The sequence below is a fragment of the Cervus canadensis genome, chromosome 3 (assembly GCF_019320065.1).
Source record: "Cervus canadensis isolate Bull #8, Minnesota chromosome 3, ASM1932006v1, whole genome shotgun sequence".
NCBI classification, from domain to species: Eukaryota; Metazoa; Chordata; class Mammalia; order Artiodactyla; family Cervidae; genus Cervus; species Cervus canadensis.
In genome coordinates, this window is record NC_057388.1 from 98,519,847 (window position 1) to 98,547,844 (window position 27,998).

General features: G+C 36.6%; 1 protein-coding gene across 5 annotated transcripts in view; it reads right to left on the reverse strand.

The window, feature by feature from the left end:
* BRAF (B-Raf proto-oncogene, serine/threonine kinase) overlaps positions 1-27,998 on the reverse strand; it is a 161,118-nt gene that overhangs the window by 24,286 nt on the left and 108,834 nt on the right. For all 5 annotated transcript variants that reach the window (XR_006268617.1, XM_043463884.1, XM_043463883.1 and 2 more), the window contains 7 exons: positions 27,793-27,929; positions 26,770-26,887; positions 24,125-24,209; positions 22,888-23,064; positions 6,043-6,089; positions 5,123-5,241; positions 1,268-1,399 (listed from right to left, as the gene is read on the reverse strand). Coding sequence is in view for 4 of the 5 variants with exons in the window: in XM_043463884.1 (XP_043319819.1) it covers positions 1,268-1,399; positions 5,123-5,241; positions 6,043-6,089; positions 22,888-23,064; positions 24,125-24,209; positions 26,770-26,887; positions 27,793-27,929 (815 nt within the window). In the remaining variant the exon portion in view is untranslated. The remainder of the gene's footprint in view (positions 1-1,267; positions 1,400-5,122; positions 5,242-6,042; positions 6,090-22,887; positions 23,065-24,124; positions 24,210-26,769; positions 26,888-27,792; positions 27,930-27,998) is intronic.

Sequence of the window (27,998 nt, forward strand, 5' to 3'; positions counted from 1 at the left end):
AAATGTAGCTATTTAAAAAATCCTCAAGATAGAGAACCAAGGCCATTGTTGAGTTAGGGTCATATGGTGATTCAATAAGTACACACAAGCATATGACAACTTAGATTACTTCTCTGATATTACATGATAGTTAAAAATTCTTAGTGAGAAAGTTACCCAATATCTTTAGAAAGCTTCAGTTATTACCAAAAAGATTGACAGTTGAACTGCTGACCAAAAAACTACTAAAGGAAGCATTATACATTAAAAACTATCATTTCATTAGGTTGGGAGGTTATGACCAAACACATACAACATTCATGCTTTTTTAAAGACTCTTTACACTGGTGATTCTCCGTGTGTGTTAGAAACGCCCAGTAAACCCATTAAAATGCTGATGCCTGGACCCCACCCCACTGAATCAGCATCTGCTCCAGCATCTTCATTTTTAAAACAAATTATCCGGGTGATTCACATGCAAGTCACAGTATAATGTATAACTGCTATTTTAATCCCAGTTTATATGGTCAACTATTGTTTTCTAATATATTAACAGTATAACTGCTGCAATCTCTCTCCATATACACCCCCCCACACACACACACTCTTTTAAAATGTTAAGGTGTATAAGGTAATTTCAGTAAAGACAATTCACTTTTCTTGGCCAGTGTTAAAAGCCTAGGTGAATTTAACATGGCTGGGATCAAAATGACAAAGAGCTGCACGAGGCTATGCTGACACTTTGGAAGATAAGGAAGAGAGCAGGAGCTTAGGAAGAGAGAAGTAAAAATTCCCTCCTACTTGAATTCGTATCACAGAAAAATGAAAGCATGATGTAACAGTCCTTTCATTTATCTAGCTTTAAAAATCTAAAAAGTAGGGAGAAAGCTTAGTAATTTTGAAAGGATTTGGTATCAAGAAGTTCACAGCTGAGTACCTGCTCAGACCTGACTGCACATCTGTGACAGAGTAAAAGTCCTAAGCCCAGATGCTACAGTACTGTGCCACGGTCACAAGGCAGGAGCCAGGCCCAGCACTGTGTCTCTAGTTCCTAGTCAGGAGGCCAGGCGGTTCACCCCACTACGACACTGAAGTATGGTATTTCAAGGAAAGGTCTTACACGCTGTGATTACTGTCAAAAGTACTGAACAAAAGGTTCTAAACCTGGAACCAAGATCAAGAGTTCTGTTCTTCATGCCTACCCGAGATCCAAGACTTCTTTGCTACAATGAATTGGAGCCTCTTGACAAATAGTAAAATTAACCCCAAGAAATGGGTGAATATTTACCTGGTCCCTGTTGTTGATATTTGAATAAGGTAACTGTCCAGTCATCAATTCATACAGAACAATCCCAAATGCATATACATCTGACTGAAAGCTATATGGGTTTTTATCTTGCATTCTGATTACTTCTGGTGCCTGGTAGAACATAAAAAGAAAAATATTGTTGTTTATTATTCACATCAACCAAATAAAGACTGAAAACCAAACTATAATAATTCTCAGAACAATGTTTTTATCATTAAATAATCTATGCAAAATATGTAATTGATTCTCTTATTTATGGCCAAAGAAAGAAAACTGATTATCAAAGATAAACAAAAAATAAATGCTCTGTAAACTCTGAGAGAAGCAGTACTGAGATTCCATATACATTATTAAGATTTAAAAAATTTTAACAGCTGCCCTCTTTCTACACAAAATACCATTACTGCCATTTGAATTTTTCCCATTACTTTTCCTATTAAGAGTGAGTTCCCACTTTCCATTACTGACTCAGGAAAGAAACCCCAGACCTGTCATTATGAGATGTTTGAAAGCAGCATAACCACTATGGTAATCGCCTGAGAATTTCAGTTTTTCCCATTGGTACAAATGATTCTCCTTATCTCAGCACACGTTAGAAAATCATGGTAAAATTTCAAGACTGATACATTCTAACGCCTTTCCTGTCTCCAAAAGCAGTAGAATTATGCCATGGATGCTTTATTAACAAAACCAACAGACAGTAGGTAGATTTAGTAGAAAATGGTATAAAGATTCTTTTGGCTGCTGCTTCTTGGGCAAAGATACAGACCTAATCATATTTGCTATATTTTTACGCATTTCAATTACTATAGTCTACAACTGGATTATTAGCCATTTACATGTAATACAATAAATGGCTGATTAAATATTAGCTTTAAAGAGTTCCTTCACCTTGCATCTTCTGTACTGTTTCATTGGGAAGAAATTAGAGAAACTCAGGGTAACAAGACTTGGTGAAAACATGAGTCTGATACAAAACCAAGACGAGCTGCAAAAATGGCCCAAAGACCTGGAACAAGATTCCCAGTTAGGGGTCAGGGTAAGGCTGGGCAGACTATCTTACAAGGAGTAACAGCACTCCTCAGTCTCACCTGCATAACAGAATCACCTGTGCAGCCTTTCAACTCTCAACATCTAGAGTACATACTAGCTCAGTAACACACCATCAGAGTCTAGGGATGGTATCAGCTTCAACTGCTAGTTTTTATAGCTCCCCAGATGACTTTAATGTCCACCAAGGCTGAAAACCACTGAGGAAAGATGTATGGGAGATCCAGAGGCGAGTAAAGGATGGGGAGGGGTGAGGGTGCTGTGAGGGGTCCATCCACTTGGTTTTGTCATGTATTTTCTTGATAACTGTTCTTGGTAGTACAGTGCAAAATAAACCCCATACAACTGTGAAGCAATCAACAAGCCAGATTATTAAGAGGCCGGTTATGATACAGACATAATTTTCAAAGCCAGGATGCAATTTTTGTGAGGAACAGTTGAAGAACTGCCTTCTTGAAATTTAGTTTTACTTCACTACTGTTGGTAGATGGTTTGATGAAAAATCATATGTGATCTATTTATAAGAAATGCATGATTTATCCTCAATTAATTTAGTAACATGAAAATTTTCACAAAAGGTTTTATTATTTAAGATATAAATAAAGCAAGATTGAGAATACCACTGTAAATAATTCAGGGACTTACCTAACCTTTGGTTCTGACCAAGCTCTTCTCTCTTAGTCTATGGATGTTTCTGTTTATGAAGGCAGTATCAACTCAAAAGGATTTTACTCAACATTTAAGTGTACTACTGACTAATCTCTTATCTTAAAACTCAGCTTGGTGGAATAAAGGATGAACCCATCTGCCCAGGTATCAACAAAAAAGAAATTAAAAGAAAATATAAAACAATGTATAATAGTCCATAAACTGTATAATCTAAGGTTTTTGGAAAAGGACAAACCTGGAGACTTGACTGAGCCTAACTTTCCCACACTAGTTAAAATAAACACACCTTTAAAACATGTATCAAAAAAAAAAAACATGTATCAACTGTTTCTTTATAATTGTAGATTTTGCAATTTCACCCCCTCCCAGGATACCTGTTATCTTTGCTACAAGGTGTATGCCTTAAAGGTGTCTGAGATCCAGATTACAATGATTAATTAGCTTGTTTTTAATTATTTATTAAAACAAACATGTATTATAGAAAAATATAGCTAGCTCTAATTACTAGATCCCAGAAAAGGCATTCAAAATCCATTAGTTCAACCCAGTGTTAAAGATGGAACGACTTGGAGGAGGTCAAGAAACAGGCAGGTTAAGAGTCAAAAGTACGAGAGTAAAGACATCTGGACTTCAAGTCCAATGCCAATCCCGTTCCACCTTGCCATTCACTCTAATGCCAGTTATTATAAGAAATCATAGCCAAATTTAACCCCAGGCTTATCGTGACTAATTCAGAATCCTCTTAGAACTGCTACAGATAAGTTCAGGGAATTCAGGCAAATGCGGCTTTGAAAGCCCTTGCAGTTTTGCTATTTCCAGCAGGTGTCCCAAAGTTTTACTGCAGGTTCAGTTATTCAAAACTTAAAACTGCACTAATAGTTTTGGAACATCCTGTATTCAACTTGGAGCACAGGTTCTCAAACTTTTTGGTCTCAGAATTTTTTCAGTCTTAAAAATTATGGAGGACCCCAAGAAGCATCTGTTTATGTGGATTATACCTGAGGATACTGATCATATTAAAACTTAACTGAGGAACTGTTAAAATATTTATTAAATTATAAAACAACCATTAGCTGTGAAGACAGATTACCCCCCTTTTAAAAAAACAAAACAAAACTAGATTTTCAAAAACAAAGCTTACTGAGAAGAATACTGCCATTTTTCCCCTTACCACATCACAAGGCATGCAGGATCTTGGTTCCCCACCAGGGACTGAACCTGTGACCCCTGGCGTAGAAGCATGGAGCCTTAATCACTGGACTGCCAGGGAAGTAAGTCCCTCTAGTTCCTTTTGACTGGTTTAACAGCAGCTAGCTACGGTCACATATTCACTTATGCATTCAATCTGTTGTGATGTGTTCAACAGTATGAAGAAAAAGCTAGTCTCACACAGGACGATCTTGGGAAACCTTAAAGGGTCTTAAGGACCCCCCTGAGAAGAGCTGGCTTAAGAAAAGCCCTATGACCGCCCTTTTCACAGCATGCTGAAAGGAACTGAACAAAAGTTTTAGTTCCCTCTTCTTATAATTTCTCTTTCTTCTTTTCCACAAAGCAGAAATAGGACTAAAGAAAGAACAAGAAGGAGCTATGCAGGGCACACAAGGTTGACAGTGTTAAAAATCTACCTTTCATTTTTCTTTTTCCCAGCTGCCCATAATTACACCATTCTTTCTAGTCTAAAGAAAGTAACTTTCCAATTTAGGCTTAAATAAGATTGTGAAACAGTCTCTTATTCTTAAAAAGAGTAGCTCTTTTATTGAAACCTTAATAATGGCTGCAGATCACACCTACTTTTAAATTGCATACTTGTTTTTTTTTGAAACAGCATACATAGAACATTCTAAACACAAAATATTTTAGAGACAATTCTATATAAAACTTAAGCAGTGCTTATAAAAGATACATTCTTTTGTTTAAGATATACTGAAGCTGGTTCCATAATATTCTTCCTAAAGATAAAATTAAAGTCTATTTATAACAAAATAAGATCAACATTGGTTTTTGTGAATACTGAGAACTATGAGAACACTATAGTTGAAATCTTCAATGACTTTCTAATAACAGCATCTCAGGGGCCAAAAATTTAATTAATGGAGAAATAGCCTCAATTCTTACCATCCACAAAATGGATCCAGACAACTGTTCAAACTGATGGGACCCACTCCATCGAGATTTCACTGTGGCTAGACCAAAATCACCTATTTTTACTGTGAGGTCTTCATGAAGAAAAATATCTGAGGTGTAGTAAGTAAAGGAAAACAACAGGTCTCATTTTCCTATCAAAGCAAGCATTATGAAGATTTTAGGTATGAGATATAATTTCCACAATTCTTTACTATGATATTCTTTAAAAAGAAGTATAGTACTTCGCATTTTCTTTTAAAGTTAATAAGTATGCTTTAAAAACAGTGTTATTTGAACTGTATGACCTGCTTTTAGGATTTTTGGTGCCTGAAACGTGGTAAGATGAGGTACGCTGTTTTCCTAAGTTTGTGGGAGACCTTGAGACTTCCCCATTGGATTTTAGTAGAAGAGGCCCAAATCTCCTTCTGGCACTGCTAGGAAGGCTATAAAGCTCATCACTGGCATTGAGGCACTTGGCAGATCGGATCTGAATCTGGGCTTATGGAGGAAGAAGAAACGTTATGTTTTCCTCACCTCATTGTTATATAATGTAGAGCCATCAAATACATCTCAACGACCACTGAACAAGGTCAGGGCACTGAAAGAAGCTAGTAGATAGCTACAGAACTAGGCATGTTATAGTGCTTACAGGACATAAACAAGCAATCATAGTCCTACTATCATAAGGACTTAATAGATTTTTTTTTTTTGCAATGGTTAGCTGTTCAAAAACCAAAAGCAGGTTGTAGTACCGTGTGTTACTACCCTCTAGTGCAAACCCATTTATTGATTCCCTTTACAGTGTATTGTTGAACTCAGCATGAAAACTGGTTTTACATAATGTGAAGATAAAATGCAGGAGAAAAGGTCAGGATGTTTTCAAACTTCGCAGACAAGTTCAGGAAGGATACTATTACTCTTGAGGTCTCTGTGGATGATTGACTTGGCGTGTAAGTAACTGAAAAACAAAACATCATTTTAACCTGAGGAGGGCTAACGACTCTGGCCTCAGTATCTATAGAACACATTTAGGGGTGTAAACAAAGATTTATTTAGAATCATGATACAACTGCAAACTTCACATTGTGATAATCCCTTTATAGAAGAAACAGTAAAATAGACTACAAGTGAACTGAGGATTTTAGGAACATATTACTATTATGGTACAACCAAAATCTTTTTTTCTATTGAATGACTTTGCTTTATCTTTTACTATTTACCAATACAAACCTTCTACTCCAGTCACGCCTATTTATCCAGGTCCTTTAAGTATACCTTGGTATTTAATCCCATCTCTGTGATCAGTGCTCCCCTCCCACACCAAATTAGCTTTCATTCTATTCTCCACTGAATCAGACTTATTCCTTAAGACTGAATATAGTTCTGACTCCTAAGTGACATCTTCCCAAGAGTCAACCATAAATGAAGTGATCTTTCCCCTGTTCAGTTATATAGTAATTACTGTAACAGTTTGATTCATGTTTGTTTGCTTTTTTTCACCTATGTTCACTTTCTATTTGTAATATAAACTTCATTTGATAAAATAAAATCACTTTTAAATGTTGTATTCTATGTTCTTAAAATACCTTCTTAAAACTAGTGAGGAACTTGCTACTGTAACAGACACAGTGAATCTATTTCAAAGTCAATGATAAATTTAAATCATCTGTTACCCCTAAAAACTGCCTCAGTTGAGTTTTTTGAGGGAAAGAACTGTGTCTGGTTTGTTTCTGTTCATCCCCAGTGCCTAGTAGCATGCCTGGCATGTGGTAAATATTCAATACATATACAATGAATCAACAACAATGAGATAAATATAATGTCCTAGTGAAGGTTATTTTTCTTCATTTAACTGTAGGAAGAACAGATACATGAGACTTCTGAAATCTAACGATGACTATTAGGAAATAAATTTTGCCTTGAAGTAAGACTTTAAATTCGAATGATATAATCAAAATTATATAATGAACACTGTTAAAAAGAAAACATTTGCAAATAATTAACTTAATTATTTATGCTTTCTCATCTTTAATTTCCTCATCCAGAGATCAAGACTTTGAAATTTTTTCTCAGACAACATTTTTATTTAAAATTACTGCTTATACAAAGCCAACTCCTTCTCCTCCAATTACTCTTACATTATACTGTTTATTTCCTTCACAGCATTTATCACAATCTGAAATTATCTTGTTATCATGATTTTTTAGGCTGAGAGTTTGATACGCTACATCACACTCACTCTTGCATCGAAAGAAAACATGGTTATCAGGCCTCATATGCTTGAAAAGTTCTGCAGTGACATAGAAAGGTTCAAAAGGAGAAAAATGAGTCAATCAAAAGCTGTTCCAAGATGGGGAGACCTTATCCTCATTAGAAAGAAAAGCGGATAGGTCACGATACTGGTGGTGGAGTTTGTTCTTATTAGTATTTAGTACACAGAAAAGGTGTGGTCTCTGGAAAGAGGTCCTGTCTCCTTTGAAATTAAAGACAACAACAACAAATGGGTGGTACATATGAAAATAGAGAGGCATGATGAAGTTACAAGATGGGAAGATATAGGTATTCTTGATGGATAGTCTCAATCTTTTCAACAAATTTGATACAAAGAAATACACCAAGAATAATGTAGATAGAAATGTAACTAACTACAGGGTTGAAGAGAGAAAATTTCTGACCAGGCAAGTACTAGATAATTAACAAGATATAAATATAATGGCTGAGCTAGTGATATATAATCATAAACAGCATAAATCTATTATAGGCCAAAGTTGCATACAGCTGCAACCTGAACTAATATTACTTTATCCTTGTGTAGTCTTTTATCATTTAGAAATTGCTCTACTAACTTGTATCTTATTTAATAAACTGTCTTTCTGCAACACTTCTACAACAAAAGCAGCACAAGAGCAGAAATCCTGGTCTATATAATGGAAGGTTGGAAAGAGGAGAGACTCAAACTCCTCAGCTGGAAAAGAGGGATGAGTATCATACCTCAATCCCTACTCAATCCCTGTAATATTCTCGATATAGGCTGACCCTAAACCATGATTTCCTTAAGCATCAACCAGTTACAATGTAAGATGCCACACCCCACATTAACTGGTTGAGGGTAAGGAAGGGAACAAGAATAAACGCACTAAAAAAAAAAAAAAGAATAAACGGACTTTGCTATAGATGATACAAAAGTCTATCCATTATATAGGACAGTACACTGGAACTCCTTCTAACCTTTCAAAGATGCTAAGAAGAACCCTCTAAGTTTATAAAAGTAGTGCTTAGTTGCTGAGTCATGTCCGACTCTTTGTGACCCCATGGGCTGTAGCCTGCCAGGCTCCTCTATCCATGGAATGAATTCTCCAGGCAAGAATACTGGAGTGGGTTACCATGCCCTCCTCCAGGTGAGCTTCCCAGCCCAGGGATCGAACTCAGGTCTCCCCCACTGCAGGCAGATTCTTTACCATCTGAGCCACCAAGGAAGTCCATAAAAGTAGTAGCAAAGAAAAAAACATGTTATAAACTAAATGAATATCAGGCTCTTGATAGGTTTCTGTTAGGAGTCTCCTTTCCTAAAGAAAAGTATCCACCTACAGAATCAATTTAACCTTAAGAAGCTGGCACATCAGCTAGTAAAATTTGTTCTCTATGCTGTTTCTTTCAAGGTCTTATGCAAGATTCAATTTTTCAGCGTTCTTTTTAGACCATACTATGATGCCCTGACATCAAACTAAAAAGCTTCTGCACAACATAGGAAACCACCACCAAGATGAAAAGGCAACCTACCAAAGGGGAGAAAGTATATGTAAATCATGTATCTATAGGGGATATCAAAAAATAAAAAGAACTCACACCTCAGTAACCAAAAACTCAAATCAAGTTTTAAAAACAGACATTTTCCCAAAGAAGAAATAAAGATAGGCCAACAGGTACATACATGAAAAGGTGTTCAACACCACTAACTACCAGGGAAATGCAAACCAAAACCACAACAAAATATCATGTCATATCTGTTATAATGGCTATTATCAAAAAGGTAAGAAATGCCAAGTGTTGGCAAGGGGCAGATAAAGGGAATCCTTATGTACTGTTGGTGGGACTATAAATTGGTACAGCTGCTATGGAAAACAGAATGGAGGTTCTGCAAAAAATTAGACACAGAATTACCATATGGTCTAACAATCCCATGTTGGGGTATATATATCCAAAAATATTTAACTCAGCATCTCAAAAACACTTGCACCCTCATGTTCACTGCAGCATTATTCATAGCAACCAAGACACGGAAACAACTTAAGTGCCCATCAATGGATAAAGAAAATGTTAACACACACACACACATATACAAAGCAACAGTATTCAGCCATAAAAAATGAGGATATCCAGCCATTGATGACAACATGGATGGATCTCGAGGTCATTATGCTAAGTGAAACAGGTCAGAGAAAGACAAATACTGCATGATGTCACTTACTTTTGCAATCTCAAAAAAGAGAAAAAGCAAAACAAAACCCAAATTCCTTTCATCTTCCTTATGGTGGGAAAAAAATGTTTATTAAATCAGCTACTGTTATTATGGCAGCTACAGTCACTCTACTGACTCCTATTAAAATTATATTCAACTATAGCCCTAGAGAGTTGTTGTTCTTGCATGGCTCCACAAAACCATTTCCCTTATCCAAAATTTGTGTACTTCTCTATTTTGGACTTGAATAAGATTTCATATTTTGCACACATGGCCTACATGTGCTTAGTTGCTCAGGCGTGTCCGACTCCTTGTGATCCTATGGACTGTTACCTGCCAAGCTCCTCTCCATGGGGATTCTCCAGGCAAGAATACTGGAGTGGGTTGCTATGCCCTCCTCCAGGGGATCTAGCCAACCCAGTGACTGAACCCAGGTCTCTGGCATCGCAGGCGGATTCTTTACTGTCTGAGCCACCAGGGAAGTCCTGAGACATGGCCTGTAATTGTAGCTTATTAAAGTTCTAGTTTTCACTAAAAATTAAGTTTATCAGCATGCAAATGATGCCTTCATCTAAGTAATGTATAAATATATGCTAGTCATATTCAAGAGAAGAGCCAGGACAAAACTCTCCTCGCGTAAGAACTTCAGGTATGATAATTATACAATTATGAACCTAGTTAAATTCTTCATGTGTGTTACACATCTCTATTTTATCCTAAAGAATATCATGAGAGATTTTAGTCAAATACTTTGCTGAGATTCAAATACTGTGCCCACACCATCTGCCCAAATTATCAGTCTAGTCTATTTATAAAAGCCTCAAGTGTCTCTCACTCGTTTGCTGTTTTCTTACACTTTCAGCTATTTCTAAAATCAAGCAACTGACCTACAGACACATTAGCATTTCAGTCCTCTTTGATCTAATGCTACACAATTTGAAATAAGTTCATTGGTCTTTACACAGCAAGATGAATCTCTCCTCTGACACCAACAGAGAACTGTTAGCAGTTGATTGGACTAGAATGCACGATGGTGGTGACAAGGTGTTATTTTATCCAAATAGAGTTTCAAATCCCAGTCTCCATTCTAGTTTGATGTTTTCCTCATCCCTCATAATCAGTGTGGAAGGTGAGCAAAACTTCAGGGAATGCCATTCTGCCAGTCTTATGTAGTTAGTAATCATTTACCACATTAAAATGATGAAAGTCCCTAGTAAGTGGAGATCACACATTTTTCAGTTGCATGCTACAGTGGCCTAAATTCAATTTTTACTTAGATCTTTCAGTTTCTCTCACTTTAAAAATCTAATTTACGGAGAGGTGTAACCAGTATACAACACAAAATGTACCCATTTACTATGTCAGTTTAAAGAGTTTTTGGCAGACACATATGTATACTTGCCTAAAGACCAATCATAATCAAGGTGAAGAATATCCATCACCCCGAAAGTTTCTTCATACATTTCTACAATTAACGGTACCTCCCTAGGCTCAGGCAACCATTGATAATGATTTCTATTACTAGCAATTAGCTTTACCTTTCCTAGAATTTCACATAAACAAAATCATTTGGCTTCTTTTGCTCAGCATGATTTGGAGACTCACACCCTGGCTGCATACAGTATTAGAGTGGATAGATATACCATAACTTAACCAGTTAGTTGTTAGACATTTGGGTTGTTGTGTTTTTTGGCAATTATGAATAAGATACTATCTATAAACATTCATATATGAGTTTTTGTTGCTGACTTGTTTTCATTTCTTTTGGGAAGTCAGTGAGATTAGAATTGTTCATGTGGTTAATTTTAATTTGAAAAGAACCTGCCAAAGTGGTTGCACCATTTAAGATCCTTACCAGCAACATGTAAGAGCTCTGGTTACTCTGCATCCTTGCAAATATTGCTTTGTTGGCTCTGATTATAAGCATTCTAGCGGGTGTGTAGTGGCACCCTATCTGAAATGTCTAACATGTTGAGGATCTTTGCATGTGCTTATTTGCCATTCTTTCATCTTCTTTAATAAAGTATTCCAATCTTTTGCCCATTTTTTCATTGGGTAGTTTGTCCTATAATTAAGTTGTCTTATAATTAAGTTCTTCATATGCTTTGGATATAATTCTTTTACCAGATAATGTGTCCTGCAAACATTATCTTCAAGTCTGTGGCTTGTCTTTTCATTTTCTTAACAGTGTCTTTTGAAAAGCAAAAGTTTTAAATTCTGATAAAGTCTAATTTATTAATTTTTTTTTTATGGTTCTTAATTTTTGTGTCATAAGAAATCTTCACCTATCTTCAGGCTACAATGATTTTCTCCTATGTTTCTTCTAAAGGTTTTAGATGTTCAGCTTTTAGTCTTAGGCCTTTGATCCATTTTGAATGAATATTCACATCTTGTACCAGAAAAGGGCTAGTTATTTATCCTATTTGGATATACAGTTGTTACGGTAACATTTTATTTTGTTTGTTTTAAAATATTTATTTGGCTGTGCCAGGTCTTAGTTACATGGGATCTCTGCTTTTCTTGTGCATGAGTTGTGGCATGCGTGTTCTTTGGTAGTGGCATGCAGGATCTAATTCCCTGACCAGTGATGGAACACAGGCCCCCTGCATGGGGAGCCAGGAGGCTTAGTCACCAGAGAAGTCCCAGGATGAAGATTTTGTGAAAATGGCTCTAGGGAGCCAGTTCTGGGAAAAGTGGATTGGGGAGAGGGAGCTTCTGAAGGAGGGGGGTGCAGGGGTCGTGGACTCTGAGGAGAGGAAGATTCTGGGGAGAGTAGGCGGGGGGCAGTGGGGAGAGGGAGCCCCGAGTGGAGGGAGATTCAGGCAAACAGGGGTGTAAGGTGAAAGCTCTGATGAGGGGGATTTAGGAGTGGGCCTACTGTGAGCATTCGGGGAGGAGGAGACTGAAAGGAAGGAAGTTTTGGTGAAAGCTAGATTCTGGGGAAGGGGGCTTTAAGAGGAAAAGGACTCTGGGAGAGGACAAGGAGGTGGGTTCCAAAAGGTAGGGGGATTCTGAATCCTGCCAGAATTCTCGGAGAGGAATTCTAGAAGAAAAGATGACTGCTGATGGTGAAGTTGTAAGACAAACCTCCTCCGAGGGGACTGAGAATCAATTTCCAGTAACATTTTTTGAAAGGACTCTCTTTTCTCCATGAATTGCCCTGGCATCCTGGTGTTAAAAAAAAAAAAAAATCTACTGATCACAGACGTAATAGATATACTTCTAGACTTTCTTTCCTGTTTTGTTGAGTCACACATCTATCATTAAAAATTACACTGTCTTGATTACTGTGACGGCTTATAGAAAGTTTTGAATCTCACATTAAATGTCCTTCAACTTTGTTCTTTTTCAAAACTGACTGACTAAAACTGACTATTCTTGCCACTGTATTTCCATATATGTTTTAGGACCAACTTGTGAATTTATACCAAAATCCTGCTGAGACTGGGGCTGTACTGAACTTATAGATTCTATAGATCAATTTGGAAAAAATAGACATCTTAATAATATAGCGTTTTCTAGTCCATGAATATGATATCTGCATGTTCTGTTTCCTGGCTGGGACTTACATTAGAGAGGGTATAATCTCTCTTTGGAAAATAGTCTCACCATAATTTAAGTACACCACTGGCCTGAAGAGACTAAGTGGGAGTGTACTGTAAACATGGAATATCACGATATTGATAGAATAGCAAAAACTATGCTGTTCCTAGAATAGCATTCATAAGCTCAAACACATAAATTCACAAGTATGGTACTTGTTTGTTTATAAGGGCAAGACAGTTAAATGTGGGAAATGAGAGGTACTTCAACCACTGCTGCTGGAACAATTGGATATCCACATAAGGAAAAAAAAATCTTCAATTCTTACTTCATACTAATTTGAAGTAGGTGGAAGAACTAAAACTAAAAGCAAAAATTATAAAACCTCTATAAAAAAACCAAAGAATTACTATCACCCTCCTGTACATGTAAAGTATTTTCAAGTTCTCAGGATATTTTTTACATCATTTGATTTTATAACCTTTGCATTTCTTTGTGAGGCAAGCAAAAGGGCAATAAGGTCACTTATGCTGATGGGAAAACCAAAGCTCAGAGGACCTAAGTGCTGTGACTAGAAAGGTGAGGAGGAAAGGACATGGGTTGTGAATGTGCAGATCTGGCTCTGAGATCCAACTGTATCACTTACTAGCCGTATGACCTTGGATACATGACATAATTCCTGAAGCTCTGGATTTCTAACATGTAAAACGGAGATAATGTTTACCTTCATAGATTCTTTCTTTCATTTATTTAACACATATTTATTGAAATCCCACTCTGTGCTAAGCAACAATTGTTCTAAGTCTTGGAAATTAAGCAGAAAATCCCTACCCTAAAGGGGCTTGCATTTTAGTACAGAAGATATTAAAAAGATGCAAAAAAGTAGGTGGGAGACAGAAAGTGCTGAGTGTCAGGGGGTTGTAATTTCGGCCAGGGAAGGTCTCTTTTCAAAGGATAGCTTGAGTAAAGATTCAAAGGAAGAGAGGGAGAGTCGTACAGACACGGGGTAAGAACCCAGCAGGCAGAGGGGCGAGCAAGGGCAAAACCCCACGGCAGCTGTGTGCTTCCTGCGCTCTGCAAACAGCAAAGGCAACCTGGCTTAGACGAGAGCAGGAGGCGGAAGAGCAGTCAGTGAGCTGAGAGCGGCAGTAAAACAGGCGGGGGGAGGTGGTGGGGACATTCTAACAACTATTAGAAGTACTCTGGCTTCCTTTCTGTATGAAATGTGAAGACACTGGAGGAGCAGAAGAGCAACATAATCAATCTGACTGAAGTCTTCAAAGGACTACTCTGGCTACTAAGTTGAGAATACAATGAAGGTGGGTAAGGGTGGAAGTAAGGCACTCACCCAGGCAAGAGGTAACTGTGGCCTGAATCAGGGTAACAGCAGAATAGGTGATGAGAAGCTGTGAGATTCTTGCTGCGGTTCAGTCGCTAAGTCGTGTCTGACTCTTTATGACCTCATGGATGGACTGCAGCAGGCCAGGCTTCTTTGCCCTTTACCATCTCCTGGAGTTTGCTCAGATTCATGTCCACTGAGTCGGTGATGCTATCTAACCACCTCATCCTATCAACCCCTCTCCTCCTGCCTTCAGTATTTCCCAGCATCAAGGTCTTTACCAATGAGTCAGCACTTTGTATCAGGTGACCAAAGTACTGGAGCTTCAGCATCAGTCTTTTCAATGAGTATTTAGGGTTGATTTCCTTTAGGATTGACTGGTTTGGTTTCCTTGTAGTTCAAGGGACTTTCAAGAGTCTTCTCCAGCACCACAACTCAAAGGCATCAATTCTTCAGTGCTCACCCTTCTTTATGGTCCAGTTCTCACATCCATACATGACTACTGGAAAAACCATAGCTTTGATTATACGGATATCTGTCAGCAAAGTGATGTCTTCGTTTTTTAATATACTGTCTAGGTTTGTCATAGCTTCCCTTCCAAGGAACGTCTTTTAAATTTCATGGCTGCAGTCACTGTCCACAGTGATTTTTTGGAGCCCAAGGAAATAAAGTCTGTCACTGATTCCATTGTTTCCCCATTTATTTGCCATGGAGTGATGGGACCAGATGCCATGATCTTAGTTACTATTTTCTTTTTATGTTGAGTTTTAAGCTTTTTCACTCTCTTCTTTCACCCTCATCAAGAGACTCTTTAATTCTTCTTCTCTTTCTGCCATTAGAGTAAGATCCTAAATATACTTTAAAGATAAAGATAACTGGAGCTGATTAATAGATTGGTAGTATGGTATAAGAAAAAAGAAAGATGTCAAAGACTAGGAACAAAATGTCAGATATAAGCAGCCTAAGAAGAGAGCTGCCAGTCACTGCAATGAAAAGACTGCAGGAAGGGCAGCCTTGAGGAAAAAGATCAGGACCCCAGAATCAGACATATTACATTTGAGATGTCCATTGGACAATCAAGAGATGTTAAGCACAGTTAGATATGACAGTCTGGAGTTCAGAGGAAATGAATTGGCTGGAGACTGCCATAGAAATGGAAATTAAACGGTATTTTAAGTCATGAAACTTGATGAGATTACCAAAGGACTATTTCAATGTTTAGAGAGGTTAAGGAGTTGAAGAACTAGCTGAGAAGGAACAGATAGTAAGGAGAAGGGAAATCAAGAGAATATAAAGTAATGCTTCTCAAACTTTAGAATGATTAATGATTAGAATCACTTAGGGATCTTGTTAAAATGCTGCCTACAATTCAGTAGACACGAGGTGGTGTTTAACATTCAGCTTTTCTAAAAGGCTCCCAGGTAGTAGAGTTTAAGGGATTAAGAAGAGGTTTCATGAAGAAGAGTGTGATCAACTGCATTATACACTTCTGATGGTTGAGGACTGAATATTTAACCACTGGATCTAGCAACATGGTAACTATCTTATTAAAAGATATTTCAGTGAAGTGTCAGGGGCAAAAGCCTGACTGGAGAGGGGTCCAAGAAAAAAGGGGAGGGAAGAATTTAGAGAGTAAGGACAACTCAGTTGAGAAGTTTTACTATAAAAGAAAGAAGAGGAAAGAAGTGATAGCTTGAGAGGGAAGTGGGGTCAAGAAAAGGACTCCCACGACTTCTTTATTATGAAAACTTTTATGCATAGAAAAATGAAAAGAATAGCATAATAAATTACCTGAGACTTGCACCTACGTTTAAGAATTGTCAGCATTCTTCCAAATGTACATAAGAAAGATGTTTTAAAACACAAGAAAATCCATAGAAAAGGAAAATCTGATGTTGAGCAGGAGAGCGCTACTCAAAAGATGTCAGTCTGTAGGAGAAAGGGGATGGTATGTGTGCACAAATTAGAAGGGCTGGCTTTTACTCTTAACCATGAGACAGAAAAATTGAGTGTGAATGCAGACAGGTAGGAAGATACTGTGGTGGGTGTTTCTAGTAGTTAATAAAATGGCAAGCAAGGTTATCAGTTGACAGTTCTTGGAGAAGAGATACTGGAGGACTGAGGATAAAAAAAGTATGACAGGGTCTACAACAGAGGAAGAGCAAAAACCCAGCAAGTGGAAGTATGATGGCTGCATGGCATTCAGGGCCCATTTATATGCTGAAAGGACTAACTAAACTGAAGAAGCAGAACAGTGAAGAGGTCAAGGAAATACACTCTGGAGCCAAAGTGCTTGCGACAAGTCACCTGGCCTTTTAAACTAGTTTCTCCACCAGTAAATACAGGATAATAACAGTATCTACCTGCAGGGAGGAAAAGGCCCTGATGCTGGGAAAGACTGAGGGCAGAAGAAGAAGCGGGTAGTAGAGGATGAGATGGTTGAATGGCATCTCTGACTCAACAGACATGAGTTTGAGCAAACTCAGGGAGACAGTGAAGGACAGGGAAGCCTGGCATGCTGCAGTCTATGGGGTTGCAAAGAGTCAGACATGACTTTGCGACTGAACAACAACAGGGTTGCTAAGGATTAAATGAGATAGTATATATAAAGTACACAGAACAGTGCTTGGAACAAATATTATGTAACTGCTAAATATATCACTATATAAAAAACCCCACAAAACATAGTTGGTATAAAAAAAAGAGTGAGTTACTAGTAGTAGCAGAGATGGAGTTAGAACATATTTATTGATCGGTAAAGACGTCTAAAATAAGAGCAAGTAAAAAAAAGTAAAACCAGTGTGATTCTGTGTTTAAAACAACAAACCACTGTATGCAGTATTAAAATACAGAATTCTGAAAAGATACACAATACTACACATCCGAACGTTAACAGTAATTCTCTCTCAGTATAGTACTGGTGCTTATTTATGCTTACACTTTCTAAATTTTCTATAGCAATTATGTATTTCCTTATAATGCTTTATATTTTGAAATTAAGAAAAACTGCAACAAAGGCTAATTGTAGAAACCACTTTTCCTCACTACATTTAACGCTTTAAAATTTTTACACATTTGCCTCCTTTTTAAAAAAAATTACACCTGTAAGAAAGTTGTGAAAATAAAACACAACTATAGAATCTTTTAAATAAAAAGACGGAAACCACAAGAATTTTACATAGGTAAAACTAAAGTCTCTTTGTCCTTGATAAGCTAGCCCCATCTTAAGACTCTTTTTTGCCATCCTGGAGACAACTACTACTGATTGAGCTTGCTGTGTACCTTCTAAGCTTTTGTTTAATATTTCTACATATATATACATAAGATTTAAAAATACATGTAATGCTTTGTTTTTAAAATTTTAAATGGTCTCAGGCTGCAGCTTGCTTTTCTCACTTGACATACTTTAAAGCTGATGTTGAAACATATTATTATTCATTTGTGCTATATATTCTTTCCCTGCACATACGTGCCAATACTTTATTCATGCAGTCCTCTACTGATGAGCATTTATGTTTCCAAATTTTCACTAGTAGATATTTTCCTGTAGTATATCTCCTTCAATATATCTCTCTTGGAACAAAAGCTGGTTGTTTCTTGGGGGAAGACCAAACACTTTGTTTTAATAGATTCTTCCAAGTTATCCCCAGGTTGGCTGGCTGCGTCAGGAGCGTCCCAGTAAGCAATCCCCCAATCTTTATCAATACTTAATCTTGCCAGAATTTGGACATTTAAGCAATTCTAGTAGGTAAAAAATAGTACTTCTTTTAATTTGCATTTTTTGTGATTATCAGCATCCTCCTCTCAAATACTGTTTTTATCTGCCAGAAAATAATGTTTACTATAATTAAATATTCTTTGATCAATCAGAATTATTTTCAGTCATTAATACATGTTTACCATCTTCTCAGCTTCAATTCATCCTTCTGTCTTTCAACCAGGATGACCCAGGAGTAAAAAGCAGCATGCACGCTGTGCACGCTGAGTCGCTGTGGTCGTGTCCGACTCTGTGCGACCCCCTGGGCAGCGGCCCACCAGGCTCCTCTGTCCAAGGGACTCTCTAGGCAAGAATACTGGGGTGGGTTGCCATTGCACTTCATTGTTGTTTTTTAAGTAAATTGTAAGAATTTATCCTCAAATTATTTTTAATCACCTTACAATCAGAATACATCACTCCTGTGAGAACAACAGATTGCAACTTTTTCTGTGTGCCTCCCTGAGTAAACATTTAGTAAATTTTCTAATAACACTACATTTAAAATTATACAATAAATATTAGACTGAGATGAAAAGCCCTGAAAAGAAATAGCACAACAGACTGACCTGAAAAGAAATAGCACAACAGACTGACAATTCCTGGAATTTCTCTGTAACGTTATTCTTTAAATACTTTGGCCCTTTGGCAGAATCAATGACTTTCAGGTGAGAAGATGATAAACATATACTATATGAATCCTGATTCCTAAGAGTGAGTCTTTAATTATCTGCCACTAGAAAAGCTCTGCTCTCTTAAAGTAAACCTAGGAATAGGAAATGATCTTTTGCTGAAGAGAGAAGACAGTCACACAGGAAAAATGTCACTCATCTACTGTCGGCTTATATTTTCTAATCCAATAAAAGGGACACATTTGAAAGTCCCAATAATTCAATCTTCCTAATTCCTAAAGGTTTTATCTAGGAATGACTGAAACCCCAGTACTATATATAGTGAGACAGCATGCTCTTATTCTGCTTACATCCTGGAACTTTAGAATCAGTTTTGGAAAGCAGTCAGAAAAGATCATTTTGAACAGTCTCTGGAAATCATTCGGGGGCAGACTAGTTTGAAATGAGGGCTGAAATAAAGGCCATTACTAAGCAACTATTTAAATAGTCTACAGATCTACTGGTCAGCTATATCTAGCTTGTTCTGTACTTGGTGAAATGATGGTGAAGGACAATGGAAGAGGGACCTGACATCTAAAAGCTTAAATAATTGGAAGGAATGTAATTTCCAGTTGACTATAAATATCAGCATTTTAACATTTTTACATTGTTATAGGAATGTTCCTTATAAAGCATCTGTCCTTATTTCATAGAAAATCTTTTATCTCTGAGGAAACTGGTAAGAGGTTTTTGCAGGGGGGGGTGTGGGGGGGGGGAGGTTAGCCCTTCTTGAACTGTGTTTGTTTATTCCTAGTTTCCTTTCCCCCATTTGTTCTCTGTCACTGGCCTAAGAGACCTTCCCTCTGATGTCTGGTAATTGAGAGATAATTTGTCTTTATCCAGACTAAGTGAGACTAAAAGGCAGTCTGAAAGCTTGGAGCATACAGATGGAATCCTTGTTCTGAACTCCCATCTAGATGGAATTCCTAGTATCACTACCTTTGTGTCTCTACCCTTGGCTGGTAGATTCCTCAAACAAGAGTCTTCCAGTCTCCTGCCTGAAGGGGAAGGTTTGGCTGCCAGTACTCTGGGAAACAAATGAAAACAGAGTACTAGCTCTCCATTCATCACTTAGTAGGCAGTCACCCAACCCCACTCCCCACCCCCACACCCCATTTCCCCTGTATCCTGGGTCCAGAAACTTTCTCTCCTCTCTAGAGAGTATGTTTCCAGTGTCCTGCCAGGCAGGGTAGGGATGGGGTGTCCATCCAGTGGCATAGAGCACGAGAAGGGATCCCGAGAAACATTTCAGACAGGCCTTTTCATTTATGTACTTTTCCTCCTCCAGAGATAATTCACACTCCCAGTTCTTGAGACTTGAGGATTCCATAGTACAAATCAGGTTGGCTTCCATTTTTCTACACCCAGTTAATAATTTATTTTTTTGGGGTGCACTATGTCTATTATCACTTCTTCATTTGCTTTCTAGCTTCTAAAATATTACTGCTCTTCTTTTTTTCCTCTCCATCATTATATGTTCATGCTTAAAAACAATTTTCATTATTATAGTTCTGGTGGCATCTCAAGGAAACAAAAATGGGTCACCTTAACCCAAAAGCCACATAGCCACTTTAATAAGAGGACTTTCAATCTGCCAAAGCCTTCAGTAAGAAAAGATGTGTTGGAACATTTAACCAGTTGCATATATTGTCTTATAAGAACTAAAAGGAAAAAAGGAATTGTATCTTCTTTGGTTAAATTTAAGCTGGCAATAAAAAATATAATCTGTTAGGAAGCTTATATTTTATAATTAATATTTTTCAGCTATTAAGATAAAGGATAAACTAATGGGATGATCTACATTCACAACCAGATATACTCAACATATAGTTAGAGTTACTTCAAAATGCAAACCAAGTATTTTAAACACATAGACTGTAACGGTTTATACTTACAGATCCCAAACTGTAAAGTAATGGGAAAATACTGCCTCTTAACTATTTCCCAGACCACAGAACAATTCCAATTTGACAGTGTTTTTCTCTACCGCTACTTCTTACCTTAATCAACACTGCACTTCACTGCCCAGTCACTGTTTCTAAAACAATATTTAATACTATTCTGTTGCCTCTGTGTATAGCAAAAGCCTTTTCCTCTGTGTTAATCTTTGATTACGTCTTTGACTGTTTTTCCTTTTGTTGACATTTCTCACTTTTGATACGATAAGGATGTGGCTGCTCTCTCTTCTGGAAGGTAAACCTATCAATAATATGCTGTTGCGTGTAATCATGGTTTCATTTAAAAATTTTTGTCATATGTATCTATCATAGCTCAGGCCTTGTTTCAGGCATTAGAGATAAAATAAGGAGCACAGCATTAAACCCCTGCTCTCATATAGCTTGTATTCCAGTGGGGATGACAGACGATAAACAACTATGTCATATGGAGTTGGGTGTTAAAAACAAAAACAGGAGTGCGGTAGAGGGTAACAGAGTGGGGTAGGAATGTGTTAGTTATATAAGGTGATCATTTGAAGGCTTCCTTGAAAAGGCAACATTGGAACAGAGACATAAGGAAGAAGCTCTATGAATACTGGGTGGTGGGACTACTTATCCTAAAAAGAAAATAACAAGTACAAAGGCCCTGAGCAATGACCATACTTGGCCTGCTGAAGAAGCAGCAAAGAGACTAGTGGCGTAGAAGCAGAACAAGATTTGTTTCTCTTTCAGTGTTTACCATTGTGGCCACGGTTTACTCTTTGCAAGATTTTAATATAACCTTTCAGATTTGAACAGATTTAGAGTCAGAGGTGGGGCTGTTTTAGTCTACTGGATAAGTGGGAATGTTACTGAATAAAGTAATAAGCTGCTGCAATAAGGACTTTGGCGGAATACAGATTTATAAACAACCTAAATTACAAATATACTGCCTAGTTTTCTGACAGAAAGGGTAGAACAGTGGGAAGATTTAAGAGCTAGATCACGTTTTGAGTCCTGGTTCTATGCTTATTTGCTATAAATGACCCTGAGTCAGAGTTTTAGTTTTACTGTTTTATTCTAATTTTATAATGCACAAGTGGTATAGTGGTTTGGGGGAAAGAATAATGGTTGGGAGCCAAAAATTTTGAGCTAAACATCTTTGTTGCTGCTTATAAGTCTAGACAAGTCATTTAGAAGCCTCAGTTTATCTGTAAACATAAAATATCTACTTCATAACATTACAAAAATTAAATGACATAATGACTATGTATGTGAAAATCATCTGCATACTATAAAATGTTAAACTGACTTAATATACATGCTGACTTAATATAAATATACATGTTTAAATATATATTTTTAAACTACATATGGAACCTTCAAAATTGTATTTAACTCACTTAAATATTTTCATCTAAGTGCTTTCAAAATATATTTAATTTTACCTTTTGATTTATTTACTATTTGCACTTTATGCAAAATCTATCCTTGGTAGTCAATTTCTTACTTTGACCTATGATACATTTTATAAAGTAATTTATTTTATCTTTTAAATTACAAAGTAAAATTCAATGAACTAGTCAACTTGAAATCCTTAAAAAGGATCAAAATGCAGACTTTCACTTTTACTTTATTTTTACTATATTTTACACAGATTATTATTCTGCAATAGAAAATAGGGGCACATGGAGAAAATAACTTGAAAGGATAATTAACAATCATTTTATATGCTTCAATAACTATTAATGACTTTTCAGTGGATTTATTTTTTTTGGGGGGGGGACTATTTTTATCTTTTGATCCCTCACTGCTTAGCTAAATTATAGTATACTAAACATAAATTCACAGTCACATATATATTATCAAATATTTGATATATGTTTTGAAGACTGTACAGAGACAGACTACTCTATTTCTTAATATCATATAGCTAGCCATTAGTTAAAAGTGTCTATATGATGCTAGAGAGTAACTGGGAATTTAAGTCAAAAGAATAATGGCTAAAACCTTTGAAACATCCTCAGTGGTCTTCAAAAGTAATTTACATGAGATTTAACAGAATGGAACTTACTCCATGCCCTGTGCAGTTTGCCGTGCAATATCTATAAGTTTGATCATCTCGAATTTGGTCTCAATGATGTGGAGATGATGATATAAACTGGAGCCCTCACACCACTGGGTAACAATAGCCAGTTGTGGCTTTGTTGAATAACCCATGAAGAGGAGGATATTCACATGTCGAGTTTTCCTGTAAAAAGAAATGTAACAGGAAATAGTAAATGTTGATATACTTTAGCAAATGTTAAAAAAAAAACAAAAAAACACAAAACCAGGGCCAAAGCAGTCTACTTGTCAATAAGATGCTGTCAGAAAAAGGTATTTTTTAGCAAGGCAGCAGAAAGATAAATTTAGATGAGACTTTAGGAATTATCTAGTCTAACATCCTAACTTTTTCGTAAATGTCTTTTTTAGTGTACCTCATAGATAGGCAACTAGATATTGTTTAAATACCTTTAATTATGGGATGTTCATCACTGAGACTGTAGCCTGTTCCCACTACTCTTTTTTTCCTTTTTCTTTTTTTTTGGCTGCATCATGCGGCATGTGGAATTCATGTTCCACGACCAGGGAAATCTGAAGTTCCTTCACCAGGGATGGAACCTGTGCCCCTGAAGTGGAAGTGTGGAATCATAGCCACTGGACACCAGGGAAGTCCCCTCTTCTTTTCTTTCTTCTCTTTAAAGTAGCTCTAGTATTAGTAAAATTTTAGGCTAAGAAAAAAAACATTTTCCTGCAACTTTCACCACTGGCTTCACTATTCTACTCTCTAGAATAAAACAGAGTAAGTTTATACTTTTTGAATGTAATAGCCTCCTATGGACCTAAAGTCTCAGTTCCGTTGACAATTTTCTCCCTAAGTTATAGTTCCAGAATCCTCCGCATCTAAGTTCTCCTTGCCTGGACATACTCTAGTTTGCTCATTTCCCTCAAGTTCCAGGTTTGATACAATCTCTAAGTGTGTTCTGATAACCTCAGAATTTTTAGAGCAGTATTTCCATAAGAAAAAGCACCACTTTTCATGATTGGAACACTGTGTTTCCATTAATTCACTCTAGGATTAATAATTTTATCATCTGTACCATATAATATTGCATACCCCTTAAAAGAAAACAGTCAAAGACAAAACATACTCAGAAAGACTGTCTTGTCCATTTTGAGTAAATCCATGAAGCTAACAACAGCTGTCACTGAAAAACACAAGTTGAGCACAGTAACTTCTCTGGAAAACATGATTCACACAAGCTTACCTGAGTACTCCTACTTCATTTTTGAAGGCCTGTAACTGCTGAGGTGTGGGTGCTGTCACATTCAACATTTTCACTGCCACATCACCTAAAAGGTAATTGCCATTCCAAATGTCATTCCAATCTTTAAAATTTAAAAATATAAAAAACTCTAGGGTATTTTCACAAATTACAACAGCATTAAAACCATACCACTACAAAACTGCAAATAAATTATACCTTAACTACCTAAACAACATTAATTTTCTAAGGATAACAACTAAAAAATGACACTCCTATACTAGTATTTTAAAATATCAATCCCTGTCCCCCCTCCCTCAAAAACAACCAGCCTATCTCATTTTTCCCTTGGAAATTTAGTTTAACCAATTAAATACCCATGATATTTTTCTAGCTATTTAGCAAAACTAAATTAGAGGCATTCACTAACTGAATGTTAAAACTGCAGATGACAGGCCCAACGGAACTTTGTGGAAATAGAAAACTGCAAACTTCTTTATCAGAGTATTTAATACTTCCTTCTAATCCACGGATCACTTACTGCTTTTACTTAGAAAAATTATTAAAAAAAAAAAACTTTATATGAAACAGGTAGAATTCTTACACATTGCCAAAAGGTGTATAAATTGGTACAACCACCTGAAACACTGCTATCACTATCTACCACTGGCCCCACAAGTCTTTCCTAGGTATATACCAACTGCCATGGACACATATGTTCACTAAATGACAGGTGCTAAGAATATTCATAGCAGCAGTGTTTATAAAAGCCCCAAACTGGAAACTATTCAAATGCTGGTCACACAATAGTCATGCCTATAGTCACACAATGAACACTATATAGAGAATGAATAACCTACAACTATATACAATAATATAGATGAATCTTATAAACAATATTGTGTAAAAAGGGCCAGACACAAAGGAGTACATACTGTATTATTATGTCTGTTCAGGTAAGGATAGTGGCTACTCTTGGGGGTGGGGGACACGAAGAGGACTTCTAGAGTTCTGGTAATGCTCTGTTTATTGAACAGATGTGTTAACTTTGCAAAATTTTAGCTACTTGTACATTAAAGTGCACTTATTTGCATTTATATTTCAATATAATTAAACTAACATTGATTTTTCCTGATTACCAAATGCTTATAGCAAAAAAAAACTGACTTAAAAAATTAAACATTTTAAAAGCATAAGGAATAAAATAAAAATCTCCCATAATCATGTCATTCAAAAATGATCACTGTTAACCTACTCCTGTATACCCTGTGTGTATACTCAGTCACTTCAGTTGTGTCTGACTCTTTGCAACCCTACGGACTATAGTCCGCCAGGCTCCTCTGTCCTTGAGATTCCCCAAGCAAGGATATCAGAGTGGGTTGCCAAGCCCTCTTCCAGGGGATCCTCCTGACCCAGAGATTGAACCCACGTCTCTTGTATCTTTTGCATTGGCAGGGTGGATTCTTTATCACTAGCTCCACATGGGAAGACCTGTTGTATTCCTTACTAGGCTCTTAAAAGTATGCAGTATGAATATTTATAAATATGTATGAAAAAGACAGGGGCTTCCCTAGTGGCTCAGCAGTAAAGAACCTGCCTGCAATGCAGGGGACCTAGGTTTGACTCAGTAGGGAAGATCCTCTGGAAAAGGAAATGGCAACCCACTCCAGTATTCTTGCCTGAAGAATCCCATGGACAGAAGAGCCTGGTAGGCTATAGTCTATGAGATTGCCAAGAGTCAGACACGACTGAGTGACTAACACATACATACACGAAAAAGACAACCTAAAAAAGATATATACTAAAATAATGATGGTCATTTAGAAAATTATGATATATATATGTACCATCACAGTATGGGATATTATACATGCTGCTTTTAAAATATACCACAGAAACTTTTCCATATCAATAAATATAGATCTACCATAACATTTTACTGTCTATATAATTATATATGGATGTTGTCAGTGTAATCCCATCTTCTTTTAATGGCCATTTTAAGTTATTTCCATTTTTCCTTAATATTAAATCTCCAATGAATATACTTACACATCTGTTTGTTCCTGTTCTACAAATAAAATTATTGGTTCCATATACATATTGCCAAACTGCCCTCCAGAAAATTCATAGCAATTTACTTTCCCACCAGCAGCATTACAATCACAACTCTAAACAATCAATTAAAATAATTTTTTGTCCATTTGATTATTTTTTCAAAGAAAAATAAATCACTTGAGAGGCAATGATGATTTCTATTTTTTGAATTTTTAATTCTTTCGCAAGTAGTGAGACTGAACATTTTTTATATGTTTACTGGTCATTTTTTCCTTTGGTTAAGTGCTCTTTTTATATGTTTACTTGTGGTTTATAATACAAATAAAATTACCAGCAGAAAGACTTATTAAAAAAAAATCTTGGTGACTAGCTCGTCCGGAGGATCATCATCTTTAAAAATTATTACTGAAGTATAATGAGAGAATTTCTGGTGCTGTGAATTCAATTTTTATTTCCCATAATTTTTGTTAAAAACCTTTGGGGAACTCTTGCATCTGATCAAGACAGCTTAATGATACAACAGTGATTACTCCCTTTGATACTTTCTTTTTAACAGAAGTTGTGACAAGATCACCGTATGACATACGTACCATGCCACTTCCCCTTGTAGACGGTCCCAAATGACCCAGATCCAATTCTCTGCCCCACTGTGATCTGTCCATCAGGAATCTCCCAATCGTCACTTGAATCCCGTCTACCAAGCGTTTTCTTGATAAAAATAAGGCAAAAGTCAAGCCAAAGCAAACAAAAACGGAAAACTTTATGTCTGACACTAAGTACTTTCCTCTATTTCTGAAAAGGACATAAGAAGAGAATAAGAACTTTGGGGAGAAACAAAACAAAAGTATACGCTAGAGGAATAATAGGAAAATGATTTTTACAATACACAAATTAAGTTTAAGAACTAAGTCAATATTAGGGTGGAAGTAATTCAGTAAAAATAAAAATTATTTATTGGTTATGAGAAGAAATGTTACATTAAATTTCAGTATTAAAATCAATAAAATAAAGCAACTTAAAAAAAAATCATTTGGAAGACTAGTAACTAGGGGCAAGATAAGCACTACACATTTGTGACTAGCTTTGGCTCCAAAGGCCAAAAATTTGAGTTAAGGTACTAGGCAACTGTTGATAATCTAATTACTTTCTCCCAGTCAGTACTAAACTACTTCATACATCTTATGTGATCCAATCTCTCTCTCTCAAAAATGTTATCAACACATATAAAACTCTGGTATGACAGAGAATCCACTTAGCCAATACATACTAGTGCACTACTGCTAATGTGATTAGTTTTTAATAAATATTTAAGTTACAGCATAAAGTTAACTTTTCAATAGGAAAAAATGTCCTTTGGTAGATATTTGAATTTCAGACCAACTCTTTAAAAAACATATATGCCTAATGCTTCCTAAAATACCAGCTTACTCTCTTTCCATAGCTTAGAAACAGAACACTACTCTAACTCTTCCCAAACTGCCTTACTCAATTATATTAGAGTTGAGAGCAAAAATCAACGTTGTGGGAATATGCTTTAAGCAAAAAACTATCAGCTCTTAATGATTTCTAAGAAGAAAGCACTTCAGAGGAAAAAAGATATCATATACTCTCACCATTCGATTCCTGTCTTCTGACGATGAAGAGGACTTTCTTTCTCGCTGAGGTCCTGGAGATTTCTGCAATGCTTTCACATTAGAGAGTGAGCCAGGTAATGAGGCAGGGGGTGTGGCAGATAAACCTGTGGTTGATCCTAAGTTAGTGGAAGGAAACATTTATCTATTAAAGGAGGATCAAGTACATTAGCTTACTGGGGGCAGAG